Below are 25,335 nucleotides of genomic sequence, written 5' to 3'. Positions count from 1 at the left end.
TCCGCAGACTGATCACTCTAAAGCAGAGGGGGGGAAACTACGGTGGCCCGCGGGCCTGTTCTGCCAGGCCCCTGAGCCCCCGGCCCCTCCCTGACAGCCGCAGCGCGCCGCGCCGCCAAAGCTCTGGCCTGCCGCTCCTGCCGGGCAGCGCGGGTGGCATGGCTGGCTCCAGCCGGGTGGCGGGGCTGCGAGCTCCTGCTGCTCTGAGGGGCATGATAAGGGGGCGGTAGTTGGATAAGGGGCAAGGGATCCTGGGGGGCAGTCAGGACAGGGAACAGGGGGCGGTTGGATGGGGTGGAGGTTCTGGGCGGGGCGGTCATGGGACGGGGAACAGGGTGGGTTGGATAGGTGTGGGAATCCCAGGGGGCGCTGTCAGGGGGCAGGGGTGTGGATAGGGGTCGGGGCAGTCAGGGGACAGGGAGCAGTGGGGGTTGGATGGGGATGGGGTCCCAGGGAGCGGTTAGGGGTCTTCAGACTGTAAGCTCTCTGGTGCAGGAACTGCCTCTTGCTGTGTATTTCTACAACAATGGGCCTGATCTTAGAACCTCTAGGGGCTATTGTGATATAAGTAAAAGCTCCGCATCCACACCTGTAGTCAGAATTGCTCATCTCCCATTTAGACACCTAAATAAGGGTCAGATTTTTTAAAAAGTGCTCACCAGCACCCAGTAGCTGCCAAGGTGCCCAAGTTAAAAAAAATCTGACCCTTATGAAAGTGTGTAAGTGGGTAGTGAGTTATTTTGGAAATCTGTCCCATCGTGTCTAACAATGATATAATCAAAACACTTAAGACCCCTTGATCATCGGATCAGTTAACAAGCATTAACTATTACTAGGACTATTATTTTAGTATGGTAGTCAATGCACTGGCAACAGAATCCCTTTCATTGGTGCAGCAGGCCAAATCCAAAGCACATCCATTTAACCAGTGCATCTTGGGCTGCATTGGAGAGATGCTAAACTCTCAATGATTTCATTGGGGTTTGTTTGTGTTCGTCATCTCACAGGATTGGGCCTCTAAAAAAAACCTGCATGTATTCTGAGAAAGAGCCCCAAGCCCGATGAGTGCAATGAACAGGAGATGAACTTGGGTACTCAGCATCTCTCAGAATCTTGCACATTTGGGCCATAACAGCCCATTTAGTCTGCTGGCTTCTGTGCAAATACAAAATTGTGACCACTAGAGGCCACCCCACTAAATGGTTTGAAAACACAGCTCCCGGCCTCTGCTTTCATTCTCTCTCTCGTTAGTATCTTGCACTTCAAACAAACTACCATTCCCAACCAATAGGCTGGGTCTGCTGTTTAACACCCTGCCAAGCAGCCACTAATCTCAATCCTACATGACTGGCAGGGCTAGCAGCAAATCGCAGTATCTTGAGAAGAGCAAAACACTGCAGCAGACTGGAAGCCCTAAATTGGGTAAGAAATTAAAAGCAATTTGTGTAAATCCATATCCCTGGGTGTAAAGTATCAGCAGAGATCCCTTCATCACTGAGCCTAAGTGGAAAGCCAAACGAGTGTGTTTGAAAGTCAGATTGGGTGAGTGATATCAGTGGCTTTGCGTGGGCAAGAGAAAGTTCATGAATTATCTGTAATTTCTGGTCTGATTCGTGTTTTCTGTCGGTCTGGGAATGTATTTTGTGTTTGCTTTTGATGTGTTCCTGCTGGGCATTGCTCTAAAAAGCCGGCTGTGTTATTTTTAGGCTCAGAAGTGGCCCATACAGGGCAAGGTGGATTGCCTAAACCAGGAAGTGACACGGAAGAACTTTTTTGGTTCGTGTAGCAAAGCTCTAGATTTGGATTGTGCTTGGATGGTCATTCAGAAGTAAAATCTTGCCCTTCCCTCTGCAGCCTGAGACAGGTGATTTGCTCGGTGGCCGCTTCTTCCTCTGCTGGGCATGTGAAGGGCATTTGTTTTAACCGCTATCACTGGGGGTGGGCCAGGCAAATCCTTTATAGGCCTGAGGCTTGGAAAGAGATTGTGGTTTGTAGCCAAGCATGGGACTGAGCAGAGGAACTACCGGATCCTAGTCCCATCTTTGCCACTTAATTATTCTGTGACCTTGGGCAACTCACTTAGGGTCTGATTTTTGGGGGGGGTGCTTATCATCCATAGCCCATATTGGCTTCAGGATCATGTGGTTTCACTGGGAGCTGTGGGTGCTCAGCAGCTCTGAAAATCAGGCCCTTAAACTGCTCTGTGCCTTAGCCTCCCTAGCTATAATAAGGGATCACTTTGAGTCTCCGTTCCTGGGTGTTTGTTTGTAAAGTGCTTTGACATTCTCCAGTGAAAGGTGCTTATCAAAGTGCCCGCTACTGCTAGGTCCTTCGGGTGTGCAGGGTGCTTTCCACACAGCTAGAGTGGGGCTTGAAGTCTCTAAGGGCCCAATCCTGCTCCCATGGAAGTCAGTGGGAGCAGGCTCGGACCCCCTGGTTAGAGCAAATGAAAAGCGGCACTATTATCTCTGTTGGGTGGTGGTGGAAGGACCTGTGATGTTGTGTCTCCTGAGTGTACAACACAAGGACACTAGGCACTAAAGGAGCATAAAACAGGACTTTGAGGACAGAGCTTTTTGACTCCAGCTCTCCAAATGGGATGGCCTGACATTTAATACCACCCAAAGGAACGTTTGTCTTCAGGACAACATGCAGTTAAGTATCGGCTCAGATAAACTGAGTTCTATGCAGTTGGTGCTGTGTGGGTGTCTTGAGGAAAAACCTTAAACACTGAGGTCCCATCTGATATGTATGAATATTAGTTTGATTCTGGGGAATTTCTTATAAGAGTAAAGGTTTGCCTGGTGTACTTGGCCAGAATTTCTCATTCCATCCACCTGGCTCCCCGACACTTGTGTGTGTATGTCGCTATAAATACACTGCTCTCAGGTGGCAAGTTTTGTGATGATTGTTCATTGATTTACCTTTTATTTTTTTTAAATCTTTCTTAGTGTCTAAAATCTCGGGAAAGATAAGCTGCTGTGCTGGTGACCTATTGGAAATACGGATTGATCCACACCTCTTCCTGGAGTGACTGGATCGTCCCTGCTTTGTCGTGCGGGGAAAAAAGGAGACAGCAGCAGAACAGCAATTGTGAGGATGCTCGGATTCCACTGACCAGCCCATTCTTCAGCTCAGGGGAGCAAGATGGAAAAGGAGAAGTGGTGTAAAGTAATGGGCCAGGAGGCACCGGCCGTGTCCAAGTCTCTTCTCTAAAGAGCGGTTGCGGATGTTGAGAAAGCCACAAGGGAGATGCGTGAATAAACCAAAATGGAAGGAGGGAATGGCCCAGATCTGCAGCTCCAGCAGCTTCCACTCGCAACAGCTGCTGTATCTGTACTGCCCCATGAGGATCCCTATTCTTACAAGGTCAGATGTTCACCAAAGGCCCTGCCTAGCAGGCCTAAATCTTGACCTGAATGGCGCTGGGATTTATGGCTGGCTTGGAAATATAAATATTGGCTTGAGTGTGCTGAGCTCTTGGATCATGTGCTGCGTGTTTGTATTACAGCAGCGCCATGGGGCCCTCGTGGGCTAGGTGCTGTTGAGACCTAGTGAGGCACAGTACCTGCCCTGAGGACCAACAGCGAGATAGAGAAAGGAAGCGAGAGAGGAAGGATTATAACCTCCCAATTTGTAGAGAGGGAGCTGAGGGACAAAGGCCCAGATCCTCAATGGTATTTAGGCTCCTAACTTTCACTAACTTCACTGGACGTTAGGAGCATAAATAACTTTGGGGAGCTGAGCCAAAGATGCTAAGTGACTTGCCCAAGGTCACACAGGGAGCTGGGAAGTGAACCCAGTGCTTTAACCAGGAGCCCGTCCTTCCTCTCTAACTGATCCTGAGGCTGGAATTTTCAGAGGATCTTGATGAAGTTAGGATTGGGATTTGGGCTGCTGACTCAAAGGCCCCTTTGAAAATCCCAGCTAGAATGACTCTGAACACAGTGCAAGGCGCTTCGCTGAGGATGCAGATCTGGGTGCCGCGCAAGTCTAAGTGCTGCTGAGAGAACTGGCGTGGGCACGTTTCAGTACGTCTGGCCCTCCTGAGCCGGCAACTCTGAGCTGTGTGGTGGAGGCAGTGCCTCTGCTGTGCCTTTCTAAATTGAGGTTTGGTTGATGAACCAGTGGAACCTGCTGAGCTTCTTAGCCTGGAATCCGGTAGGTTTATAATATTGTTCCCCTCCTGCTGTCTGCAGTGCAGTGTTCTCTTGGGGCATGTCTACACTGCAGTTAAAAACCCACAACTGGCCCACGCCAGCTGGCTCGGGGTAAGGGGCCACGGTTTAATTGCAGTGTAGACATTTGGGCTCAGGCTGGAGCCCAGGCTCAAGGACCCTGTGAGACGGGAGGGAGACTGCACCTCACTATGTCTGTACACAGTCCCTAGCTCCTTAGCCCAAGCCCTGAGTCAGCCGGCAGGGGCCAGCTGCAGGTGTCTCATTGCAGTGTAGACATGCCCTTGGATACTCTGGGAGAAGTTGGCTTGATGAGACTCGTGGCTTATTAAACTCCTTTTGCACCCTAATCACCTTCAATGCAATTTGTTACTTTAATGCCACTGCCTGACTGTGCATGGAAAAATAATGCCAGTGTCTTTAATATCAATAGTTGGGGGGGGAGAGAGGGACAAACATGGGCTCAGCTATCCCAAATAAATCACCCTGAAGTACCCGCTCTACCTTGGATATCTGTGTTTGAAACCAAAACTGTTAATGATGCTCTAATGAGATTTAGACTGTTGCTAGAGGAACGCAAATGGTAAATGTCCCTACTTGACACAGAGAGATCACTCCAAGCTCTTCTGGTAGCATCGTGATGTGCATCTCTTTTGTGATTCATCCTTTCATTCATTGTTGCTCTGAATTCTGCCTCTAGCTTGTTCAAGGTATTGCTGGGCTGTAAACACTAGTCTGTCAGGAGTGGTTTCCACCCCCTGTGCTTTTCTCGGGAATGACTAACTGGTTCATTTAAAAAGCGCATTCTAAATCTCTTCCTGCAAGCTCCTATCTGGCCAGTTGTTGTGACAGTTGGAGGTCAGTCAGGATATTTATTAGAGGCTGAACCTGGAATTGAAGAAAGGTGCTGAAGAACCTGCCTAAGCTGTACTCTGGTGAACACCAAATTCTCAGATCTGCCATGAAAATGAATTTTTAGGTGTGCCACTTACTGAAAAAAGAATATGGTGCAGGGTACATCACCTTCCTGATGGGGATCTCAAGGAGCTCCATAAACATTAAATTAAGCCTCTCAATGCCCATATCAGGCAGGAAAGTATTAACCCCATTTTACAGATGGGATAATTGAGGCATTAATTGAGGCTAAATGACTTGCCCAAGATCATATAGGAATAGTGGCTAGATCTGGAGACAGGACTCAGAGAGAGGTATTCAAAAATCTGCTTTCTGTCAGGATTGCCCCCTTCCCAACCTTCCGCTGGCTTCACGGGGCAAATCTAATATCTGCATGTTTGCTTTGCTTTACAGGAAAACTTGATTGGTGCATTACTGGCTATATTTGGTCATCTAGTTATCAGTATTGCACTCAACCTCCAGGTGAGTATCATGAAACAAATATTGACCTTCTTCCCAAGTGTCCTGTACTTGAAAAGCAGTAAGGATCCCTAAGTATCTGTTTTATTTTTATTTTATTTTTCCTTTCTAGAAGTATAGCCACATCCGGCTGGCAGGTTCCAGAGACCCCCGGGCCTATTTCAGGACCAAGACATGGTGGTGTGGTCTGTTTTTTCTGCTGCTGGGAGAACTGGGGGTGTTTTCATCCTATGCCTTTGCACCTCTTTCACTGATTGTGCCACTCAGTGCAGTGTCTGTTATAGGTAAAGGAAAAAGGACTCTTGTATCTATGTTTATGTAAGATTGCTCATGGAAAATGCAATGCACATAACTTTTTGTCTTTTTTTAATAGCTAGCGCAATCATAGGAATTATATTCATTAAAGAAAAGTGGAAACCCAAAGACTTTTTGAGTAAGTTTCACTTCCATTATTCTCTATTCTTCATTTCTGCTTTGAATGTGGCTTAAGTTTTACTTCATAGTATATAGCATGACAGTTCTTAAAGGGACACCAATTCTTAAAATGCTGTTTTTACAAATGGATTTTCCATATCCTGAGTTGATTGTTGAAAATGAACCTGTAAGGTCCCCTCCTTGCTTACTGATCTTAGAAATAGTTGGATGTGGGGTTTATTGGAGGAATCTGATGGCACATCCTTGGGCCTTGATCCTGAAAATCCCTTAAATCAGTGATAATCAAACTTTTTGTACTGGTGACCCCTTTCACATAGCAAGCCTCTGAGTGCGACCCCCCCCCCATAAATTAAAAACACCTTTTTATATATTTAACACCATTATAAACACTGGAGGCAAAGTGGGGTTTGGGGTGGAGGCTGACCAGGGCCGACTCCAGGCACCAGCATTCCAAGCTGGTGCTTGGGGCGGCATTCTACAAGGGGCGGCAGTCCCTGTGTTTTCGCCGCCCCAAGCAGCGTGCTGAATTGCCGCCATGGGCGGCGGGGGCAGTCCGGGCGCCTTTAGGGCGGCAGGGGCGTTTCCGCGGTGGCGGCAATTCGGCAGCAGCTTCTATGTATAGCTGTCCGCGGAGGCTTCAGCTAAACATAGAAGCTGCCGCCGAATTGCCGCCCCTGCGGAAACGCGCCTGCCGCCCTAAGGGAACACAGACTGCCCCTGCTGTCCGGCGGCAATTCGGCGCGCTGCTTGGGGCGGCGAAAACTGTAGAGCCGGCCCTGAGGCTGACAGCTCGTGACCCCCCACATAATCTCCCAATCCCCCAGTTTGAGAACTCCTGCCTTAAATATTCTCAGTTCAGATTAACTGCGCCTGTGTTCCCCCTTGTCTGGTCCAGCAAGGGCTCCCACTCTCAGGTTTCTGTCATCACCTCTCCTGGGTGGAGACCCATGTCTCTCTCCCTTCTGATCAAGGTATCTCCAGGCTGAACACCTTAGAGTGCATTAGTCAGTCTCCTAGTGAAGTTACATGCAATTCCACAGTAACGCATACACAATTGCATTTTTAACATGCTGGACCCCAAAGGGTATTAAACCTAATTCAGGAAATTGTCAATCTGTCACCAACACAATCGAAGTGCATCTCTGTCGTTCCATTGAACAAGTATTTGCTGGGTGGGAGGTCCTAGACCTCCTGCCTCCTGGCGGAATGAACACTGCATTGTTAAAGCGGCATTGCCAGGTAGCCTAGGCCTAAGATTTAGCACTCGCCCTCACCTATTTGCTTAGAAGACTTTTTATCTTGCATTAACTCTTGGCTCTCAGCTCAGAGCACATATATTGCATGTTTTTTCTAATATTTTGAAAGAGGGGCACGGAGGGTGGAGGAATGAACCATTTCCAGGGGAAGCATGATCTGTAGTTAGATCACTATGCATGTGCAGTGTGTAACCCATGCACCTGTACTAATCCACTAACGTGTCTTTTGTTTCTTGTCCTTGGTTTGCCAAAGGACGCTATGTTTTGTCCTTCGTAGGCTGTGGTTTGGCGGTTGTTGGAACTTACCTGCTGATAACATTTGGACCCAACAGTCATGAGATGATGACAGGAGACAATATAACTAAGCATTTAGTCAGCTGGCCATTTCTTTTATATATGGTAAGGTGGCCCATAAAATATGGGATGGATTCCATGCTTTCTGAAATCTGTCTGGCTGGGGCTTTCACTTAAAATGGATTTTCATAGGTACTTGCTGCATTTTCATAGACTCCAAGGCCAGTGTAATCATCTGGTCTGACCTCCTGTATAACACAGGCCATAGAACTTCCCCCAGAATAATTCCTGGAGCAGATCTTTTAGAAAAGCATCCAATTTTGATTTTAAAATTGTCAGTGATTGGGAATCCACCATGACCGTTGGTAAGTTATTCCAAGGTTAATTACTCTTGCTGTTAATTTACGCCTTATTTCCAGTCTGAATTTGTCTAGCTTCAGCTTCCAGCCATTGGATCGTGTTATACCTTTCTCTGCTAGATAGAAGAGCCCATTATCAAATATTTATTCTCCCTGTTGGTACTTATAAACTGTGATCACATCACCACAGAACCTTCTCTTAGTTAAGTTAAACAGATAGACTCAAGGAGTTCAATCATTATAAGGCAGATTTTTGAATCCTTTAATCATTCTCATGGCTCTTTCTTGGCTCTGTTAATGACTCTAAAAGCTTTTCCCATAATTATCTCCCTAGCTCGGAGCATGCATCTGTATGTACAATCTAAAGCAGAGGGTGTGTTTTCTAGAACTGATTGGTCTTCAGCTTCCCTTTCCTCTCTGAATTATTGTGTCAGGATTCAAGCCTGTCCAAAATACTCCACCCCCTCCCCAACCTGCCACTGTTAACCCCTGGTAACAGACTGCAGATTGGCATCAACTGTGCCTAAGATGCCCATGTACTGTGACTCAGATCTGTGGTTTTACCAGAATGCAAAAGACCTCATGTTCTCATTATTAGGACCCCATCCAAGTCCCACTTGATGGCAGTTGAAAGAGTCCTATTGACTTTAATGGGTGGGGGGTTGGGTCCTCATGCAGGAATCACTTTAGGAAAAGCTGAATGAGAACAGTGACCTGGGTGCACAATTGGCATTATTTGGCCTGTTGTTTTGTTTGTTTTATTTTAAGGAACGCAACATCCCCAGAAAATCCCACTCCACTCTTCTTGCAAAAGTCACTGAAGATCTCATCCATTCAGATCAGGGCTGATTTGACCTATGGTCTTACTAGATCCTGCCTCAGCTTTGATGGATGTTAGCAGTACCACAATATGAGAAGATGTGCACAGTATCGTTTCCATCCATCAAGTTTCATGGGACTAGGCAGTTCTGTGGCATCAAATAAAGCTATAGTATTACAAGGCTTATGGAAGGCAGTGTGGCCTAGTGGGCAGCACACAGGACTGAGACTCAGGAGACCTGGATGCTATTCCAAACTCTGCCACTGGCCTGCCTTGGTGACCTTGGGCAAGTCACTTCCTCTGTCTCTGTTTCCCTACCTGTAAAATGGGGATAATGATACTGACCTCCTTTGTAAAGCTTTGAGCTCTAATGATGAAAGGAGCTAGGTCTTATTACCATTGCCGACATGAGCTTCAAAGCCGCATACACGGCAAGAAAAAGGATTTCCCACCCCATCCCTCACTTTCTAATACTTATTTCTGCATTTTTTTTTTCTAGCTTGTGGAAATCATACTGTTCTGCCTGCTGCTATATTTTTACAAGAGGAAAAATGCTAACTACATAGTAGTTATTCTTCTGCTGGTAGCATTGCTGGGTAAGTTTAAATGTGTGCTTAAAATTTTCTAACGGTGGTTTAATATTGTGAATTGGAGTGAAGAGCTCCTGGCGGTGGGGAACGTTAATGCGTTTTATTTCGCTAATCACAGTAATTAACTCCAGAAATGTTTATGAAAAGCAAGTAAAGCCGGTATCTTGCTATAGCATTTCAGAGCAGAGATGGACAAGATCTACTGGACCATCAGTCCGCTCCTCATGGAGGCAGGATCTAGTCCCCTAAATAAAGGATGTCAGATTCTAAACCCTGCTAATGACGATGTGTTGTGTTCATGTATGCAAAACACTGGGAAGTGTCTTACGGCTTCAGCTGAGGTGGAAGGATGATCTTGTGGCTAAAATACAGGATTTTTAGTCCGGGAATCTTTCTGGCTCTGACACTCACTCCCTGTGTGACCTTTGTAAGGTATTTGACCTCTCTGTGTCTCCATTTCCCCATCTGTAAAATGGGAGGCAGGGATGGTGGGAAAACTAAATGTCATGAATGTTTGCGAATTGCTTGCTTTTGAGCTCCTCGGTTGCCAGGTGCTGGAGGAGGCTGGAAGATGATTACTGTGACTGTTACATGAGCCATCATAGTTTTAAAGGAAGAGCTGCGACACCGTCACTGCAGTTGTATTTATTGTCTTGGCGCCCCAAGACAATACTATGTCAACAGATCCACGTTTAATCTAGAAGAAGCTCTGGAGGTGGGGCAAAATCCTGGCTTCATCGATGTTAATGGAAGTTTGCCATTGACTTCACTAAGGCCAGGATTTCGCCCCTAGCGTTTTCCTTCTTGTTGATCAGTCGTCTTAAGAAACACCAAGTAACCGGAATAATAGAAAGGCAGAGACACCAACTGACATGCTAAAGAGTTTGGAGTTGAAGGTTCCACTTGGTGTATAACTAGCTCCTTGATCCAGTGCTTTGAAAGCAGTATGCAGTGTGCTGCAGTACTCCCTCAAGCTTTGCTATAGATGTAATATCCATCACTGTGGTATCTACCTTAATAACTGGAGGCCTGACAGGGCAACCAAATCATGGACAGGGTGACTACCTTAATTCTGAGTTGCCTTGACTTGTGCTTGCAGAAACAGGGAAGAGAATTGGCTTTTCTCAATCCTAATTCTTGAGCTGTATTTGGAAAATGCCTCCGTTTGAGTAATAAAGCTGGTAGACCATCAGAAGTAAGGCATATTTGCACCCTTCTAGTCCCTTTTGTTTGATCTTAAGGCGCTGTTCAAACATGAATGGAGATTGGGTAAATACCTGCGTTCTACAGGTGGGGAAGCAGCAACACGCAGAGGTTAAGTGACTCACCCAAAGTCACATGGTGAACCAGTGGCAGAACTGAGAATAGAAGTCGGGAATCTCACTCCTCCCCTGTTCTGTCCTTTGCAAAAGGAAGGCTGAGGCTCTTGTCACCTTTTGCTTTGTTAGCAGTCACCTGTTGTGGCTGGAGATTCCAGTTAACAATCCAGTGATCTGTGCTGCTATGTTACAACTCAGCTTTGTTATATATTCACAGGGTCTATGACTGTAGTGACCGTGAAGGCTATAGCAGGCATGATTGTTGTCTCAATACAAGGAAGCCTCCAGCTCGGCTACCCTATATTCTATATCATGTTGGTATGCATGGTTGCAACAGCGGTATTTCAAGCAAGGTGAGTTGATATGGTCTCTCTTCCTATTGTGGTTTACAGCTGTGCAGTACAATGTAGTTGAAATCAACCCACATGGACAAGACTAGGTAATTAAATTGCTCACTGTTATGCTGGTCCTGAAAGAGGGAAGTTCTTCATCTCTTTGCAGTGTAAACACCACATCCTTCATAATAACTGTAGTACTAAGAATTAAAAGAAAGGTACAAGATTGTAATTAAAAACAGAATAGTGGCCATTGCTCTGAAACATTAATGTTAATGAAAACGTGATGCTGACGGTCTGCCAATACCTGTACGCCAGCTTTCATCATTAAGGGCCTGTTTCTATTCCCATTGAAACCTATGGGAGTTTTGACACTGACTTCAGTGAGAACACTGTTAGCCCTGTGCTAACACTGTTGACCAAGTCTGCTATACACTACTGAAAGAAGTGTTACCAGCCCTCTCCTCTGACCCTGGTATTAGCAACATGGATACAAACTTTTTAAAAATCTGGCTCCATTGACATCCGTAGGAAAACTCCCACTGGTTTCAGTGGGGCCAGGATTTCCCTTTGGGGTCTGATTCTCCTTTTAAACTGCTGTGATAATGAGTGACTCCACTGAAGGTATAAGGAAGAAGAGACTCTAAAATCTTTATCTAGAGAGCATTCTTTTGAGAGGTGGAAAGAAACAGAGAAAGAACTATCTCCTACAGAAGCAACTTCTAAACACATGTTGAGAATTCTTCTAAAAAAAAAAAATCAACCTGCATTGTTTGCCATTGTATTGAAGGTTTTTAACTCAAGCCTCGCAGCTGTATGACTCATCTCAGATTGCCAGCATAGGATACATCCTGTCCACAGCAACAGCGATTACAGCAGGTAAACACTTGTGCAATGTTATCAGGTTTGTTGTTCTCTTAAAATAAGGGCAAAAGACTTTGGAGAAAAATCCTGATTTTCTAGTTGAGGAAGATAACTTGCATTTTCTTGCTGTTTTCTGTAGTCAGTTTCATGTGTCAATTCTCCCATTAGGCTGCTGAAAAAAATTTCTCTTAAGATCTGACCACTGATTTGGTGCTTATGTCTGAGATTGGATCACTCACTCTGTCCTAAAGTATAGAAGAGTGGGTGTCTTGCAATCTGAATGCTTGCTAGATGTGTAGCTTAGGTCCAGGGCTGAAACTCCTCTACTGTTTGTGAAACCTCACCAGCACTCAGTAGAGTGGGACTGATGCTACTGAGAAGTGCTTTTGTTTTCTCAAGAAGAGTCTGTTGTGATTCTTTTTCCAAAGCTCTTGTTCGCATTGTATTTAGGATGCTGCAGCTCCCATCCTTACGGGCTGACGTATTCCTGTTTCAGGCCTTGTCTACATGGGAAAGTTTTATCAGCATAACCTAAGGTATAAATTGATACCCATATAGCTATATAGATATAATCCGTGTGTGGACACTCTTATTACAAGAGTGGCACTTTTTTCATTGATTGATTTAGTGTATGCCAATTGGGAAGGGATTTAAGCTAAAATGAAAGCCATTTTTATGCTGGAGTCCAAACAAAAGGATTATACTTGTATAATAACTATGAGGGTTATTCCTGTATAGCTGGTAAAACCCTCCCAGAAGACAGGGCCTCAGTCTTCCGTGCCTTTGTAAACTACATATTGACTTAGGTGGTGGTCTTCTGATTCAAGGTCCTGAATGGCTGTGGCTCAGTTTTTCTGCCTGATTTTTCTCCATTCTTGGGTTCCCAGACAGATATTGCAGCCAGACACAGCAAGTTATTTTGATTTGCGTCAATTATCAATTTAAGTGAGTAGGAGCCCAATCCTGAATGGTGATCTGTCCCCTCAACTCCTGTTGACTTCAGTGGGTTCAGAGATCACTTGGCAGAATTGAGCCATAGGCAATTAGTTGGGAATTCACTCCCTGTTGCCATTAGAGATTCTCAACCTGTCTTGCCATTCAGGGCAGGACTCGGGCAATATGTTCAATATTGCTTATATGGTACTGCTCTTCAGTGCTAATAACTTCAACCAAATCACTGGCATAGCAGCCTTAGAGGTGGTTGTGAAGTATGTTTGATAGCAATACAAATAATTGTTGGCTGCGGCAAATGGAGTATCACTATTTTCCATCCTAGAATATAACTTGTGTAAAGGAAACTGCACAAGAAAGGTTGTGTCTGCCCATAAAGGGAAAGATTTACCCCAGAGGAATAAACTTCCTAGTTGTTGTGGCTTGCTGCTTTTTTTTTTTTTTTAAATGGGGTTGGGTCTTGATTAAACATAAAAATTGTATTGTTTTAATGATACTGGTGTAGTTAAAGTGATACAACGCCCTAGTGTGCATGGAGTTATGCTGGTGTCTAAAGGTACTCATACCAGTGGAGCTATTCCTGTACAGGAAAAGGAATGAACTCTACCAGCATAACGCCCCATAATAACAGTATAACTGCATCTGTACTAGGGTGTTATAGCAGTATGACTATTTTGGTAAAATATCCAATCCCTAACTGACATATTTATACAACTTTTAAGTGTAGAGCAGGCATTCCTATACTTCCCCTCCTTTTTAAAAAAGCTTCTTTGGGGAAAAATAAACAAAACAATGTTGGTGTCTTTTTTTTGTTGTTGTTGTGATTCTCCCCCCTCCCCAAAATGATTTGATTGCCGGAGGAAGCGGTGATTTAAGATGTACCTCTACTTGCTCAGTCATGTGGTGGTGGTGGGGCGGGGGGGAATCTAATTTAAGCTAAAACCTGTTCATGTTATCTCCTCTTGTCTCAGGAGCAACCTTCTACTTGGACTTCACTGGTGAAGATGTTCTCCATATATGCATGTTTGCACTAGGGTACGTTTTTAAAAATACCAGGCCAGATCCTCAGCTGGTGTAAACTGACATGGTGCTATTGAAGTGAATGGAACTTTGCTGATTTACACAGATGCTTACTGTGGTAACAAATTGAAATTTATTTCTCTGTATGGCTAAACTTTTAAAAAAGGGGGTTGGTGTTTATTGTCCTCTGTGGCAGGAATTATTTTATTGAAACCTATTTGGGACTCATTATACTACTGCTTTGTCTTCTAGTGTCCATGGATGTGTAGGATAACCGACTCTGAAAACTGTCCTACTAGAATGTAAAACAGCCCATGAGGTCCATATCTTGTCTCTGACATAGGCCCAAGGTGGATGCTTCAGAAGGGTATAAAAGCTTTATTGTGCACACAATTGTGCAACAACTATACCATGTGGGGAAATGTCTTCCTGACCCTAGATGGAGATCAGCTTAGGCCCTGAAGCATCAATCTTGATACCAGTTACCTTTTATCCCCTTTAACATTTAGCGTAAGGGACTAAAGGTGTCCCTCCTAATTTCCAAGCAGGACTAGAACAACCAAATAAATGACCATCCTCCGAGAACCCATCCCACGTTTTATGCTGAACCTATGTTGGGCTGAGGACAGGGTTTTGGGAGTCCAATCAAGTACTGCTTGGATACTCATACAGTGCAGACAGGATCAGTAAAGCTCTTACTTACTTATCTTGGTACTGAGTCTCGTTACAATGCGTTGATTTTTAAAGTAGCTCTCTCTAAGCAGGGGACACATTAAGCTATCTTACAAATGAATACAGAAACACAGACCCACTGAAAGTACTAATTAACCTTGTCTCTTCTCATTAGCATACTGCAGAAATTAGGGCTGACAACTGTCAGTACATTTACCTACAGACATGCCTAAAAGGTCATACTGTTGAATCTTGGAATTTAGTAAGAGTGAATCAAACTTTGGGCTGTTACCATTCCCCTGTAATTTGTCAAGACTTCAGCGCTTCCCATAAGTGCAAATTAATAACTGAGCATTTTGCCAAGGGAAAGGTTGACTCGTTCTGATTACTAGTTGCACACAGCATGGATCTCAATAATGTGAACACAGTCATTATTCAACTAAGAGACACTGCTTCCTGGTGAGTAGGGCTGTAACTCCGCTCTGCAGGTTCTGTCTCTTCCAGCTCTGTGTTCTGTTCTTCTGGTGCATGATGGACATTCAGAAGAAGCAACAACCTTGGCTTGTTGACTTTTTTTTTTTCCCACTCACTTCACTAGGCCTTTTTACTCCTCTTCTTCCCCCTTCCCTTTCAGGTGCCTCATTGCATTTTTAGGTGTCTTCTTAATCACAAGAAACAAGAAGAAATCCATACCATTTGAACCCTACATCTCCATGGATGCTATGCCAGGTAACAAGAAAAGTCCAATATTTTGCCATTCTGCCTCTTAAACATCCATTGTCAGAATAAAAAGTCATGTTTTGATTTCTCTCTAAATTTTATTTTATTTTAACATTTGTTCAGTGTTGCAACCTGTTGGGCTGCTGTGGTATTTTTTTCTAATTATTTTTATTTGTTAAACTGTTTATGCATCCATAACTTTTTCTCTTCATGATGGGTTGCGTCTATATCTTTGGTAGCTCAGCAGTGTAAATGATCACGATGAGGTTGATATGATGAATGCAGCTTTGGTGTCAAATTGTTTTAAAAGGAATACAGAGGGTCTGATCCTCATTTACGCTAAGGATGCTTTACACTGTTCTAGTTGGTAAAGAGACCTTAAAATGGGAGTATATCCCTGCCAGAGTGGTGTGATGTGGCCTTAGTGTCCATAAGAATCGGGTCTAGAATCTGAAGCAATCTTAATTAAAAACCAGATCTTTTAACCTATAAATCACTTTACAAACGCCAAATAGGGAGCAGCTCTGTCCTCAAGTGGATGAGGCAGAGAGGTTAGGGGCGCAATGCTGCACAATGCTGTATGCTTTTTAACTCCTACTAACCACAGGGAGAGTTGTGGGTGCTCCGTACCTCTGAATAATCAGGCCACTATTGAAAAATGAACATAATTATACTGCACAGGATGAAGTAATCAATTCTTAGGTCCTGAATATTAATTGCTCCAAGCACTCAATGCCCCTCTCATGAAAGGGACTCCAGAAATTCAAAAAAGTAAGAATAAACTTTGGGGAAAGGGGAGGATTGTGACTAAATGATGTTCAAATTAATGATAGGTGACTGCCATCACCCGCCCACAAGGAGCTTAGCCACTGTAATTTTCCAGGGTTATTTATATCTTTCTGTTTAACACTCACACAACTGACAGGGCATATTGCTAGCCCTGAAATTGTATAATTTGTCAATAACAGGGCGGAGGAAGAAGGGACTTCTCTTCCAAACCATTGAATCCCTGCCTTTCCTCCCCCTGTTGCAGGCATGCAGAATGTGCACGACAAAGGAATTGCAGTTCAGCCTGACCTCAAAGCTTCCTTTTCCTATGGTGCCCTGGAGAACAATGATAGCATGGCAGAGATCTACACTCCAGCCACACTGCCAATAGTGCAGGAGGAGCATGGTTCCAAAGGAGTTTCTGCACTGCCTTACCGTGTGCTGGAGCACAGTAAAAAGGAGTGAGTGCTCTTTAAGAAGCTGACTTAGGGCAACAAGAGTGTGGTCTTTATTTATTTATCGCTTTGGTTTTTAGATCCATTAAAATATAAGTGAGTATCTTAAAGCTGAACTCCGTATGGTTTAAAACTAGTCTCAAACTTAACTTTCAAGACGGATTATTTGAATAAAGGACTCTGTATAGTTGTGAACTTGGAAGCATTTGTCCTAAGCTAGCAGTAAATCATAGCCACCTTAAAAGGAGGAATAACTTCGAACGTGCAATGACAGGCAGTATTGTGGCTCTCTGATATTTGGCCAGACAGCTGGCACTGTGAAGATGTGTGAAGCTATGTGAAGTACAGTGACTGTCGCTTTTCAGCTCGGCCAGCAGTAGGCACAACACAAACTGAAGTCAACAGGACTGAAGGGAAAAATTTTGGTTTCTCATGTATCCATTATGAAGGAGTTCCAGAAAGTTGGACCATGATGTGTTGGTTACCTCATGAACACTTCTTTAACATGGCATTAAAATGTCACTGAACTAAAGCAAAAGAAGGTTGTGTGTTAGGAATGGTATAAAACAGTAGAATAAGGAAGTAAATGATCTGATCCACCTTCCTCCTCCCTCCCCAGACCATAATCGTGTTGCATTTCTCAATAACCACTACTCTATGTCTAGTGTTGCGTGAGATGTGCATGTTAAATGTTTTTGGGTTTTTTTTGTAGCACCATTGTGTTAGATTGCACATCAATTTAGGACACAGATGATGGTCACCAGTTTTGATTTCAGAGAATTTGCCAAGGACTGGATTAGATGGTGCAGAAATTGACACAGTGAAGTGCAAGAAATTAAAATGGCATTGTAGTTGTTCAGACTTTAGATTTACCAACTTCTTAGAGTTCTTGTATTTCTTTGTAAGGTCTAAATTCAATTTTGTTTCATGAACAAAAGATTCAGACTGAGATTTTTCAAAGCTGCCTTAAAGATTTGGATGCTCAATGGTGTCCAAATCCCTTTGGCAGATTCAAAAATCTCAGCCTCCATGTTGTGAGGTTTTGTTTTCTTCAAAAGTAAAAAGGCAGCAGCCCATTACTTATGAGCTACCCAACAAGAATAAATGAACATGCATGGATCACCACTTGTGAGCAGGATAACAATAACACAGCAGTGTGCATTCATTCATGATAAAGGGAAAAATATATTTAACTTTCTATCTTCCAAAGGGTGGTTAGAAGTAGGTAGGGAGGAATTCTGTTAGATTAAAGGGACATGGTCAAAATATTTGTTTTTAAGAGCATAATGCTTACGGCTGCATGTAAATTACATCTGCTTTTCAGGCAGTTGCACTTTAACTTTTTTTTTTTTTTTTTTTTGGTCCCCTTTCTAAATATATCTGTCTTGCTAAAGAATGGAATTTTAAGTCCGCTCAGTGCATTTCAGCCTATCTTCATAGCAGTGTGGCTGAACAAACAAGCAGAAGCTGCTTTGAAGTCAATAGCAATTGCTTTCTGTGCACTGCACAAGGTTACTCCTACACAAACTGGGTTGAGAGGACCTAGGATTTGCGAAAGCGGGTTTGTGTATTTATATACAGTGGGCCAGATTCTGCTCTCACTAGCAAAAAATCTACAAGAATTCCATTGATTTGGGTGAAATATATCATAAATGAGAACAGAATTTGGTCCTTCTGCATACACTGTTTGCTTTGTTGGCTACAAATACTACTTACACCTGCAAATACTTGCCACTGCTTTGGTACTTTTTGAGCGGCTCTAAAAAAATTGTATAAAGGACCTCCTAAAGGGTGGATAGCCACTGTCTATATTTTTACTTTACACAGAGCTGCTTCACTAGCTTGGCACATCTGACAATTCAGAGCTTATCATTGGCATCCTGTACATTTGAGCTTATGAAACCTAGAGAAGTGTCTGGTTTTTGTTTGTTTGTTTTGTGCTTTTTGTGCTTAAGTTAATGGACTAGTATTGCCAGAACATTAAACTTACTGAATTTCCCCATGACGTTGATTTAATACCATTGGCTTTCAATCCCCAGTAGTCGACTATTTGTGAATGTACGTGGGGTTTTTGTTCATTTAAAAATACAAAGCAGAATGGTAAAAGGGAAGGTGTGTGGGGGGAGGCAAGAATGCTCGCTTCTCATATCTCTTCCCTTTTAATCACTGAGGCAGTAGGCGTTTTGACATTGTGGCTATTAAACCACAGAAACATATTACTTCAGTACAGATCAGCACTAAACCACAAATGCATGCAAATTCAATGTTTAACATTCTAAAACTCTCTCTATCCTGGAGCCCTCTGCAGTAAATGACATAAACTAGTGTCTGATTTAATGGGCTTGATCCTACTATAATAATGTAACTTAGCCACCAGTAGACTTCAGTGTTTGGGTTATTGCTCCTGCCATAGGCTACATACAGCCCTTTGTGTTACTCAAATGTAGTCTTCATAGCTGCTTCTGGGGTTTCTTAGTGGTATTTAAAAAGAAATAAAAAATTGCAGCTGAGCAATACACAAAATTCCTGGAGAGTAAATATTTAGGCTCTTTAATACATGGTTGTCTTTATCGCTGATATCCTGAAAGAGATTCTCTACTGTGGCTCTAAGAGACACTGCACAGAACTCTAAGCCCAAGAGAAAAGGGGTCTGGTGACTTTGTCACCTTTTGTACTGTCCCCAGGCATAAAAATAATAGATAACAGCCTTCTACAGATCTCCACAGTGCTGCACCCATGCCCCTGACACACCCCTCTTAGCACAGCATGTGGCTGTCTTCTGCGGTTCCTGCACTGGGGAAATCCATCCCTGGCCAGGTCCTGGGGGCTTCTAGATTTTTACATAGCTCTGACCCTTCTACTGGGTATAAAGAGTCCACACAGTCTCTTGCCCTAAAGATTTAAGCAGTTCAGCCTCATTTCAAGGGTTAATGGGCCATTTTTAGATGTTCATAGCATTTGCTTTCAATAAAACTCGCTTTTAAAACTTTCTAACAAATGGCTCTAGTGAAGGTGTGATGTGTATGTGTGTGTATATATGATCTATATAAAAATAATCGCTTGGGCTGCTCCAGTGTATCATGTTAAGGCAGCATTGGGTGATCTCAGTATGCAGATTTGTGACCAAACACACTAACATAGGAGCAGCACCTTCACCAGTGTAATTTTTGTTTGTATTGTTGGTCCTGCTGCAACTCATGACATGGCCAATTGTACTTCACGAGTACTTGCTGCATGTGTTCAATGCTTTATATTTAAAATGGCTTCATAAATCACCTCCCTTGTGTTATTCCTCAGTTCTGTGTTGCAGCCACCATCCCTGTTAACCAAGTAGAAGTGCATGGCATTCCCTCAGAAGCCACATGCATCTCTGCAGAAACGCTGCCCTCCGTTTAAGCAGTCTTCCAGCCCTAGCAGTTACAGGGCATAATTAGGTATCAAACCAAACTTCCCCCACCCATTTAGCATACTAGATCATGCTCACAAGGGCAGGTCTTGTGGATTGGTTTTAATCTCAATTTATACTCTCTTTACAAAATACTCTTAGGGCTGAGATGCCACGGATTATAATTCAGGTTGCTGCAAATATTTGCTACTAAACTGACCATTCGAATTTAAAAGGAGTACATCTCCACCTCACTTTCACCTTCCACATATCCCAACCCTCCCTGCAACATCTAAAATAGTCTATTTATTCTAGAATAGTTTAAGCAGTATATTTTTGTCTGAGCGTCAGTTTATTCAGGGCTTGGCCCTGAGATGTAGAGAGCACTTTCGAAACCCATTGACTATACCCATTGATGCACAACTTCTCAGAATCAAGCCCTTAAAATGTGCACAGAAACCAGTGGACTGCTCCCTCTCTTACTAAAATGGTGGTGTGTGGGAATACTGCTACTGTAATCATCCCTTAACTCCTTCCTTTACTCTTAGAATTAAAAACTGCTTTACAGAATGTGAGACAGATGCTTATTGTCTCTGCAATGGAAACGGTGTGGCTTTTCAATGTACCAGGCGCTTAAATATATTCTAAATGTCTCTCTCACTTGTAACTTTATACTGTGGAATACAGGCCTGATGTTGGCAGATATACAAATTGATTTGCCTGTGAAGTTTTGTTCACATTAAAACATGTAAATAAAGAGCTTTACATTATGAACTATAATAACTTAATTTTTCCTAAGCGATGTTGCATGTTTATTTAATTGTCCTTTAGGTAAGCTCTTCAAAAATGAGACTTAATAAAAGGTTCTATTAAAATATATGGAACTCTTTCTTGACCAATAAGATAACAATTATGATTGATTGTATTCTGTTCATATTAAGAGAGACATCATGACAGTGGAGCATTATAAGCAATGACTGATACATACATTCAAAGAGAAAAAGTCTACTTTTGGATGCGTGACTTATAGGGAAAAAAATCCATGGCACTGAGACTGGGTTGGGAATTGCAGTGTTGCCAAGTATCACAATATTTGGTGTTGGTTGGAATTATTTAGCTGGAAAGCCCCATCTCCTGGATTCATGTAATTACATAAGAAAGTTAGTTTACATTTTTTTTTTTTTTAAATCTAGCCCTTGTGATTTTGGAGAAAAGCTTGAAAATGTGACTCAGGTGTACTGTAGAGTTCTATTTAGTTTCTGGTTCTTGAACCTTTATTTTTTTAAATCTCTTGATTTTTGAGGGTCTGGCTCATGATTTTTTGAGTGTTTGGGATTGGCAATACTGGGATTAAGGAAGTGGCACTCTTCTCTCTGAGGTGGTACTCATCCATTACTCTGCTGTGATGACTGGAGATGTCGTCTTTGTGGAATATCATGTCTTTGCTTTCAAGTCCAGAGGGACTTGAAAATGTATCAGCATTTCCTATCACTGCCTTTATGAAATGGAGATGATAAATTTAGAATACATCTTAATTGAATGCTTGCCAACCTAATTGATATTGACCATATGGGGTCCATATTCCAGAGGGATAAGTAGAAGATAACCCTGAGAATACTCTTAATTAATTGTATACACTGGGGACCCATATACCAGTGGAAAAAGCACTGGAAGCCATATGTCCTGGTGTTGAAAAGGCTTTTGGTAGGAGTCGCCACATACTATATTTATAAACTATGAAAGTGAAAATATTAAAACATATAGTAAAGGGGCACTGGCAACATTTCCCACACAGTTTCAACTGGAAAGAGAATCTTCCATTGTTTAGTAGAATTTTGCTGTAGTACATTGTTAAACTGTTACTATATTGCATTATGAAGTGGCTGCATTTCATCATTTAGGTGAAATTATTTGTATTATAGAGATTGCAATCAACTTGTGTTTTAGGAGCAAAGGAACTATATAAATATGCCCCTGCAGAATCAATTGATAGAGATAGAAAAGAACTATTGGATGCATTACAGTCCCTGTATAAGGACAGAATATATTATTGGCCCTAAGAGAGGAAGTATCACATACTAAATAGATACTGCATTTGATCACAGCCATAAAGGCTATGATAATAAAGGATAACTACATATTGCCTCTGTTGCTGCAGCACTTAAATGGCAGAATTCCTTGCCTACAGAAGTGAAATTAAGAATGCCTTTAGAAAGCTTTGCTTATCTTCCTTCCTCCCATCACAGGAGAGCCTTTCTTTGAACACATGTAAATGAGAAAGCTAGTAGGGGAGATCAGACTAAAGTTCTTTTCTGCCCTTCCTTGGCCACATGTAAACTTTAGAAGAAAGCATTTAAATCAGGGTAAGTACAGCACATGAAATTGAAATTTTGGCCTGCTATGAAAATTCTCCCCATAGCTGCAGAGTGAGAACAAAAATGATCAACAAAAGGTTTTTCGCATTGGTGAAATCAAACAGCAATTTTTATTTGCCTCTCATGGAAGATAAAAGTACAGGCAAATGTTTGTATGCACTTGGTTTGGATATAAACTTAGGTAACCATATGCAAATATATCACAAAGTTTGGGCAGCCAAGGAGTTTGGCAATGAATCTCATCACCGGATTAATTGTTTTTACTTTGTGATAGAAGGAATATTAATTCCTGCAGGTCCCTCTTTTATTCTGCTGTTTGTTCCCAAACCATACCTAAAAATGTGAGGGGACAAAATGAAAATTGTATTTTGAAATTTTAGCTGTGTTAGTATGGATGAACAAAATAATTAATAAAATGCTAACAACATGTCATATAAACATTGTGGAACCCCATTTCATATAATTATTTTACAGTTGTCCATTTCCAGCTAAAATGTAGGTTAACTGTTACACATGCAACAGAGGAAAATATGGTTTTGTTTTAACATAACACTACTTTTTAGACATTCTGAAAACTTTTGTAGTAGACTCTGCTGCTTGAGATTTGAATTGTAATTTCAAAGAGAATGTAATGGAAGAAGGAATTTTCTGATATATAAATTAGGGCTGTCAAGCGATTAAATAAATTAATCATGATTAATAATAGAGTACCATTTATTTAAATATTTTTTTATTTTTCTACATTTTCAAATATTGATTTCAATTACAACACACAATACAAAGTGTACAGTACTCACTTTATATTTATTTTTTATTACAAGTATTTGCACTGTAAAAAACCAAAAGAAATAGTATTTTTCAATTCACCTAATACAAGTACTGTAGTGAAATCTCTTTATTATGAAAGTTGAACTTACAAATGTAGAATTATGTAAAAAGATAACTGCATTCAAAAATAAAACTAAAATTTTAGAGCCTGCAAGTCCACTCAGTCCTACTTTTTGTTCAGCCAATTACTCAGATAAACAAGTTTCTTTACATTTGCAGAAGATAACGCTGCCTGCTTCTTATTTCCAATATCTCTTCCAAAGTGAGAACAGGCGTTCGCATGGCACTGTTGTAACCAGTGTCACAAGATATTTATGTGCCAGATGCACTAAAGAGTCATACGTCCCTTCGTGCTTCAACCACCATTCCAGGGGACATGTGTCCATGCTGACGATGGGTTCTGCTCAGTAACAATCCAAAGCAGTGCAAACTGACGCAAGTTCATTTTCATTATCTGAGTCAGATGCCACCAGCAGAAGGTTGATCTTTTTTGGTGGTTTGGGTTCTGTAGTTTCCACATTGGAGTGTTGCTCTTTTAAGACTTCTGAAAGCATGCTCCATACCTCGTCCCTCTCAGATTTTGGAAGGCACTTCAGATTCTTAAACCTTGGGTCAAGTGCTGAAGATATCTTTAGAAATCTCACATTGGTACCTTCTTCGCATTTTTTGTGAAATCTGCTGCAAAAGTGTTCTTAAAATGAACATGTGTTGGGTCATCATCTGAGACTGCTACAACATGAAATATATGGCAGAATGCAGGTAAAACAGAGCAGGGGACATACAATTCTCCCTCAAGGAGTTCAGTCTCACATTTAATTAAAACATTTTTTTAACAAGCGTCGTCAGCATGGAAGTATGTCCTCTGGAATGGTGGCCGAAGCATGAAGCGGCATACGAATGTTTAGCATATCTGGCACACAAATATCATGCTAGGCCATATACAAAGTGCCATGCAAATGCCTGTTCTCACTTTCTGGTGACACTGTAAGTAAGAAGAGGACAGCATTATCTCCTGTAAATGTAAACAAACTTGTTTGTCTTAGCAATTGGCTGAACAAGAAGTAGCACTGAGTGGACTTGTAGGCTCTGAAGTTTTACACTGTTTTGTTTTTGAGTGCAGTTATGTAACAAAAAAAATCTACATTTGTAAATTTCACTTTCAGGACAAAGATTGCACTACAGTACTTGTATGAGGTGAATTGAAAAATATTTGTAATAAAAATAATATACACTTTGATTTCAGTTACAACACAGGTTACAATATATATGAAAATATAGAAATACAAATGTTTAATAAATTTCAATTGGTATTCTATTGTTTAACAGTGTTATTGAAACTCAATTAATCGCAATTAATGTTTTAAATCACAATTCATTTTTTTTGGTTAACTGTGATTAATAGCAAGTCCTAATATAAATTTTAAGGGGCAGGGACTGACTCTCACAATGTGTGTACAGCACCTTGGGCAATGGTGACCTGTTTTTAGTGGAGACCTCAAGATGGTATTGTAATAAAAAGTAAAATAATAAACAACAAAACTGGGGAGAAGTCAGAATGGATTAGCAGGTTAGAGGGAGAGAGAAACCTGTGTGTGTATATGAACACAGAATACGGGAGGGGGGTGTTTACACATACACAGAATATGATAGGGGCCTAGAAATCCTGTGTGTCTGTATACACACTGCGGTAGAGTCCCAAAGGCTGCAACAACACGGCGGTGAGTACATTAGAATGATTTTTAAGGGGTTGCTAGCTCAGGGTTCCCCATCTTTAGTGATAACAGTGTTTAGCACTGACCCAGGCTCAACAGGGGGACCCCTACAGCCCTTCAGCGAGGGAGGGAGGGGTTCAGCTTGTCCCAGCTTCATCCATCTGTCCAGCCAGGGCTCTGCCGTCTCTAACGTGTCCAGCTCTCCAGTCCCTCCCCAACCTTACCTCCCCCAAGGCAATGCCCCCCTTAACCCAGCCCTTCCCCCACATTACACCCCAAGGCAATGCCCCCTATAGCCCAGCCCCTCCCCCATATTACCCCCCCCAGGAAATGCCCAGCCCCTCCCCACTGCCCCCCCCCGAGGAAATGTCCCCTCAACGCAGCCCCTCCTCCACACTGCCCCCCCCACTTTACCCCCCCCAAGGAAATGCCCCCTTTAACCCAGCCCCTCCCCCAGGAAATGTCCCCTCAACTCAGCCCCTCCCCCACACTGCCCCCCAAGAGGGTACAGGGGGCGGGGCTACCTCTCATTCCACACACCCCTTCCCACGGGAGTGGCTCCTCATAGTCAGGCGAATATCTGGCGACGGCGGACAGGCAAGAGTCGACGCATGCGCAGGAATCC

At 42.6% G+C, this 25,335-nt stretch overlaps 2 protein-coding genes across 6 annotated transcripts in view; one reads left to right on the top strand and one right to left on the bottom strand.

Annotated features, from left to right (window-relative positions):
- Positions 1–25,310, bottom strand: part of STPG1 (sperm tail PG-rich repeat containing 1) — a 49,016-nt gene extending 23,706 nt beyond the window's left edge. The window contains exons 1-2 of the mRNA XM_044997866.1: positions 25,235–25,310; positions 11,082–11,160 (exon numbers count right to left, since the gene is read on the bottom strand). The gene's annotated coding sequence lies outside the window, so the exon portion shown is untranslated. The remainder of the gene's footprint in view (positions 1–11,081; positions 11,161–25,234) is intronic.
- On the top strand, positions 1,304–20,684 carry NIPAL3 (NIPA like domain containing 3). 5 transcript variants are annotated; one of them, XM_044997864.1, is made up of 13 exons: positions 1,362–1,422; positions 1,707–1,864; positions 2,952–3,369; positions 5,487–5,555; positions 5,665–5,836; positions 5,926–5,985; positions 7,497–7,642; positions 9,216–9,312; positions 10,843–10,978; positions 11,751–11,839; positions 13,747–13,810; positions 15,102–15,196; positions 16,221–20,684. In XM_044997864.1, the coding sequence occupies exons 3-13, from the start codon at positions 3,271–3,273 to the stop codon at positions 16,418–16,420; spliced, it is 1,227 nt and encodes a 408-aa protein (XP_044853799.1). In that variant the 5' UTR covers positions 1,362–1,422; positions 1,707–1,864; positions 2,952–3,270; the 3' UTR covers positions 16,421–20,684. The 5 variants fall into 5 exon arrangements, with proteins under 5 accessions (XP_044853800.1, XP_044853799.1, XP_044853797.1 ...); XM_044997863.1 differs by lacking the exon at positions 1,362–1,422 and adding an exon at positions 1,456–1,542; XM_044997865.1 differs by lacking the exon at positions 1,707–1,864 and having other exon boundaries at positions 1,304–1,422.
- Positions 25,311–25,335: the final 25 nt, after the last annotated feature.

The sequence above is a fragment of the Mauremys mutica genome, chromosome 23 (assembly GCF_020497125.1).
Source record: "Mauremys mutica isolate MM-2020 ecotype Southern chromosome 23, ASM2049712v1, whole genome shotgun sequence".
Classification (NCBI taxonomy): Eukaryota; Metazoa; Chordata; order Testudines; family Geoemydidae; genus Mauremys; species Mauremys mutica.
Note: the sequence above shows the minus strand (reverse complement) of the source record. Positions and strands in the feature narration are given on the sequence as shown.

Excerpts from the sequence above, each read along its gene's own strand:
- NIPAL3 (XM_044997865.1), top strand. The coding sequence starts at position 3,271 with ATGGAAGGAGGGAATGGCCCAGATCTGCAGCTCCAGCAGCTTCCACTC. Across the intron at positions 13,811-15,101 it reads ATATGCATGTTTGCACTAGG|GTGCCTCATTGCATTTTTAG; the intron begins GTACGTTTTTAA and ends CTTCCCTTTCAG. Across the intron at positions 15,197-16,220 it reads CTCCATGGATGCTATGCCAG|GCATGCAGAATGTGCACGAC; the intron begins GTAACAAGAAAA and ends CCCCTGTTGCAG.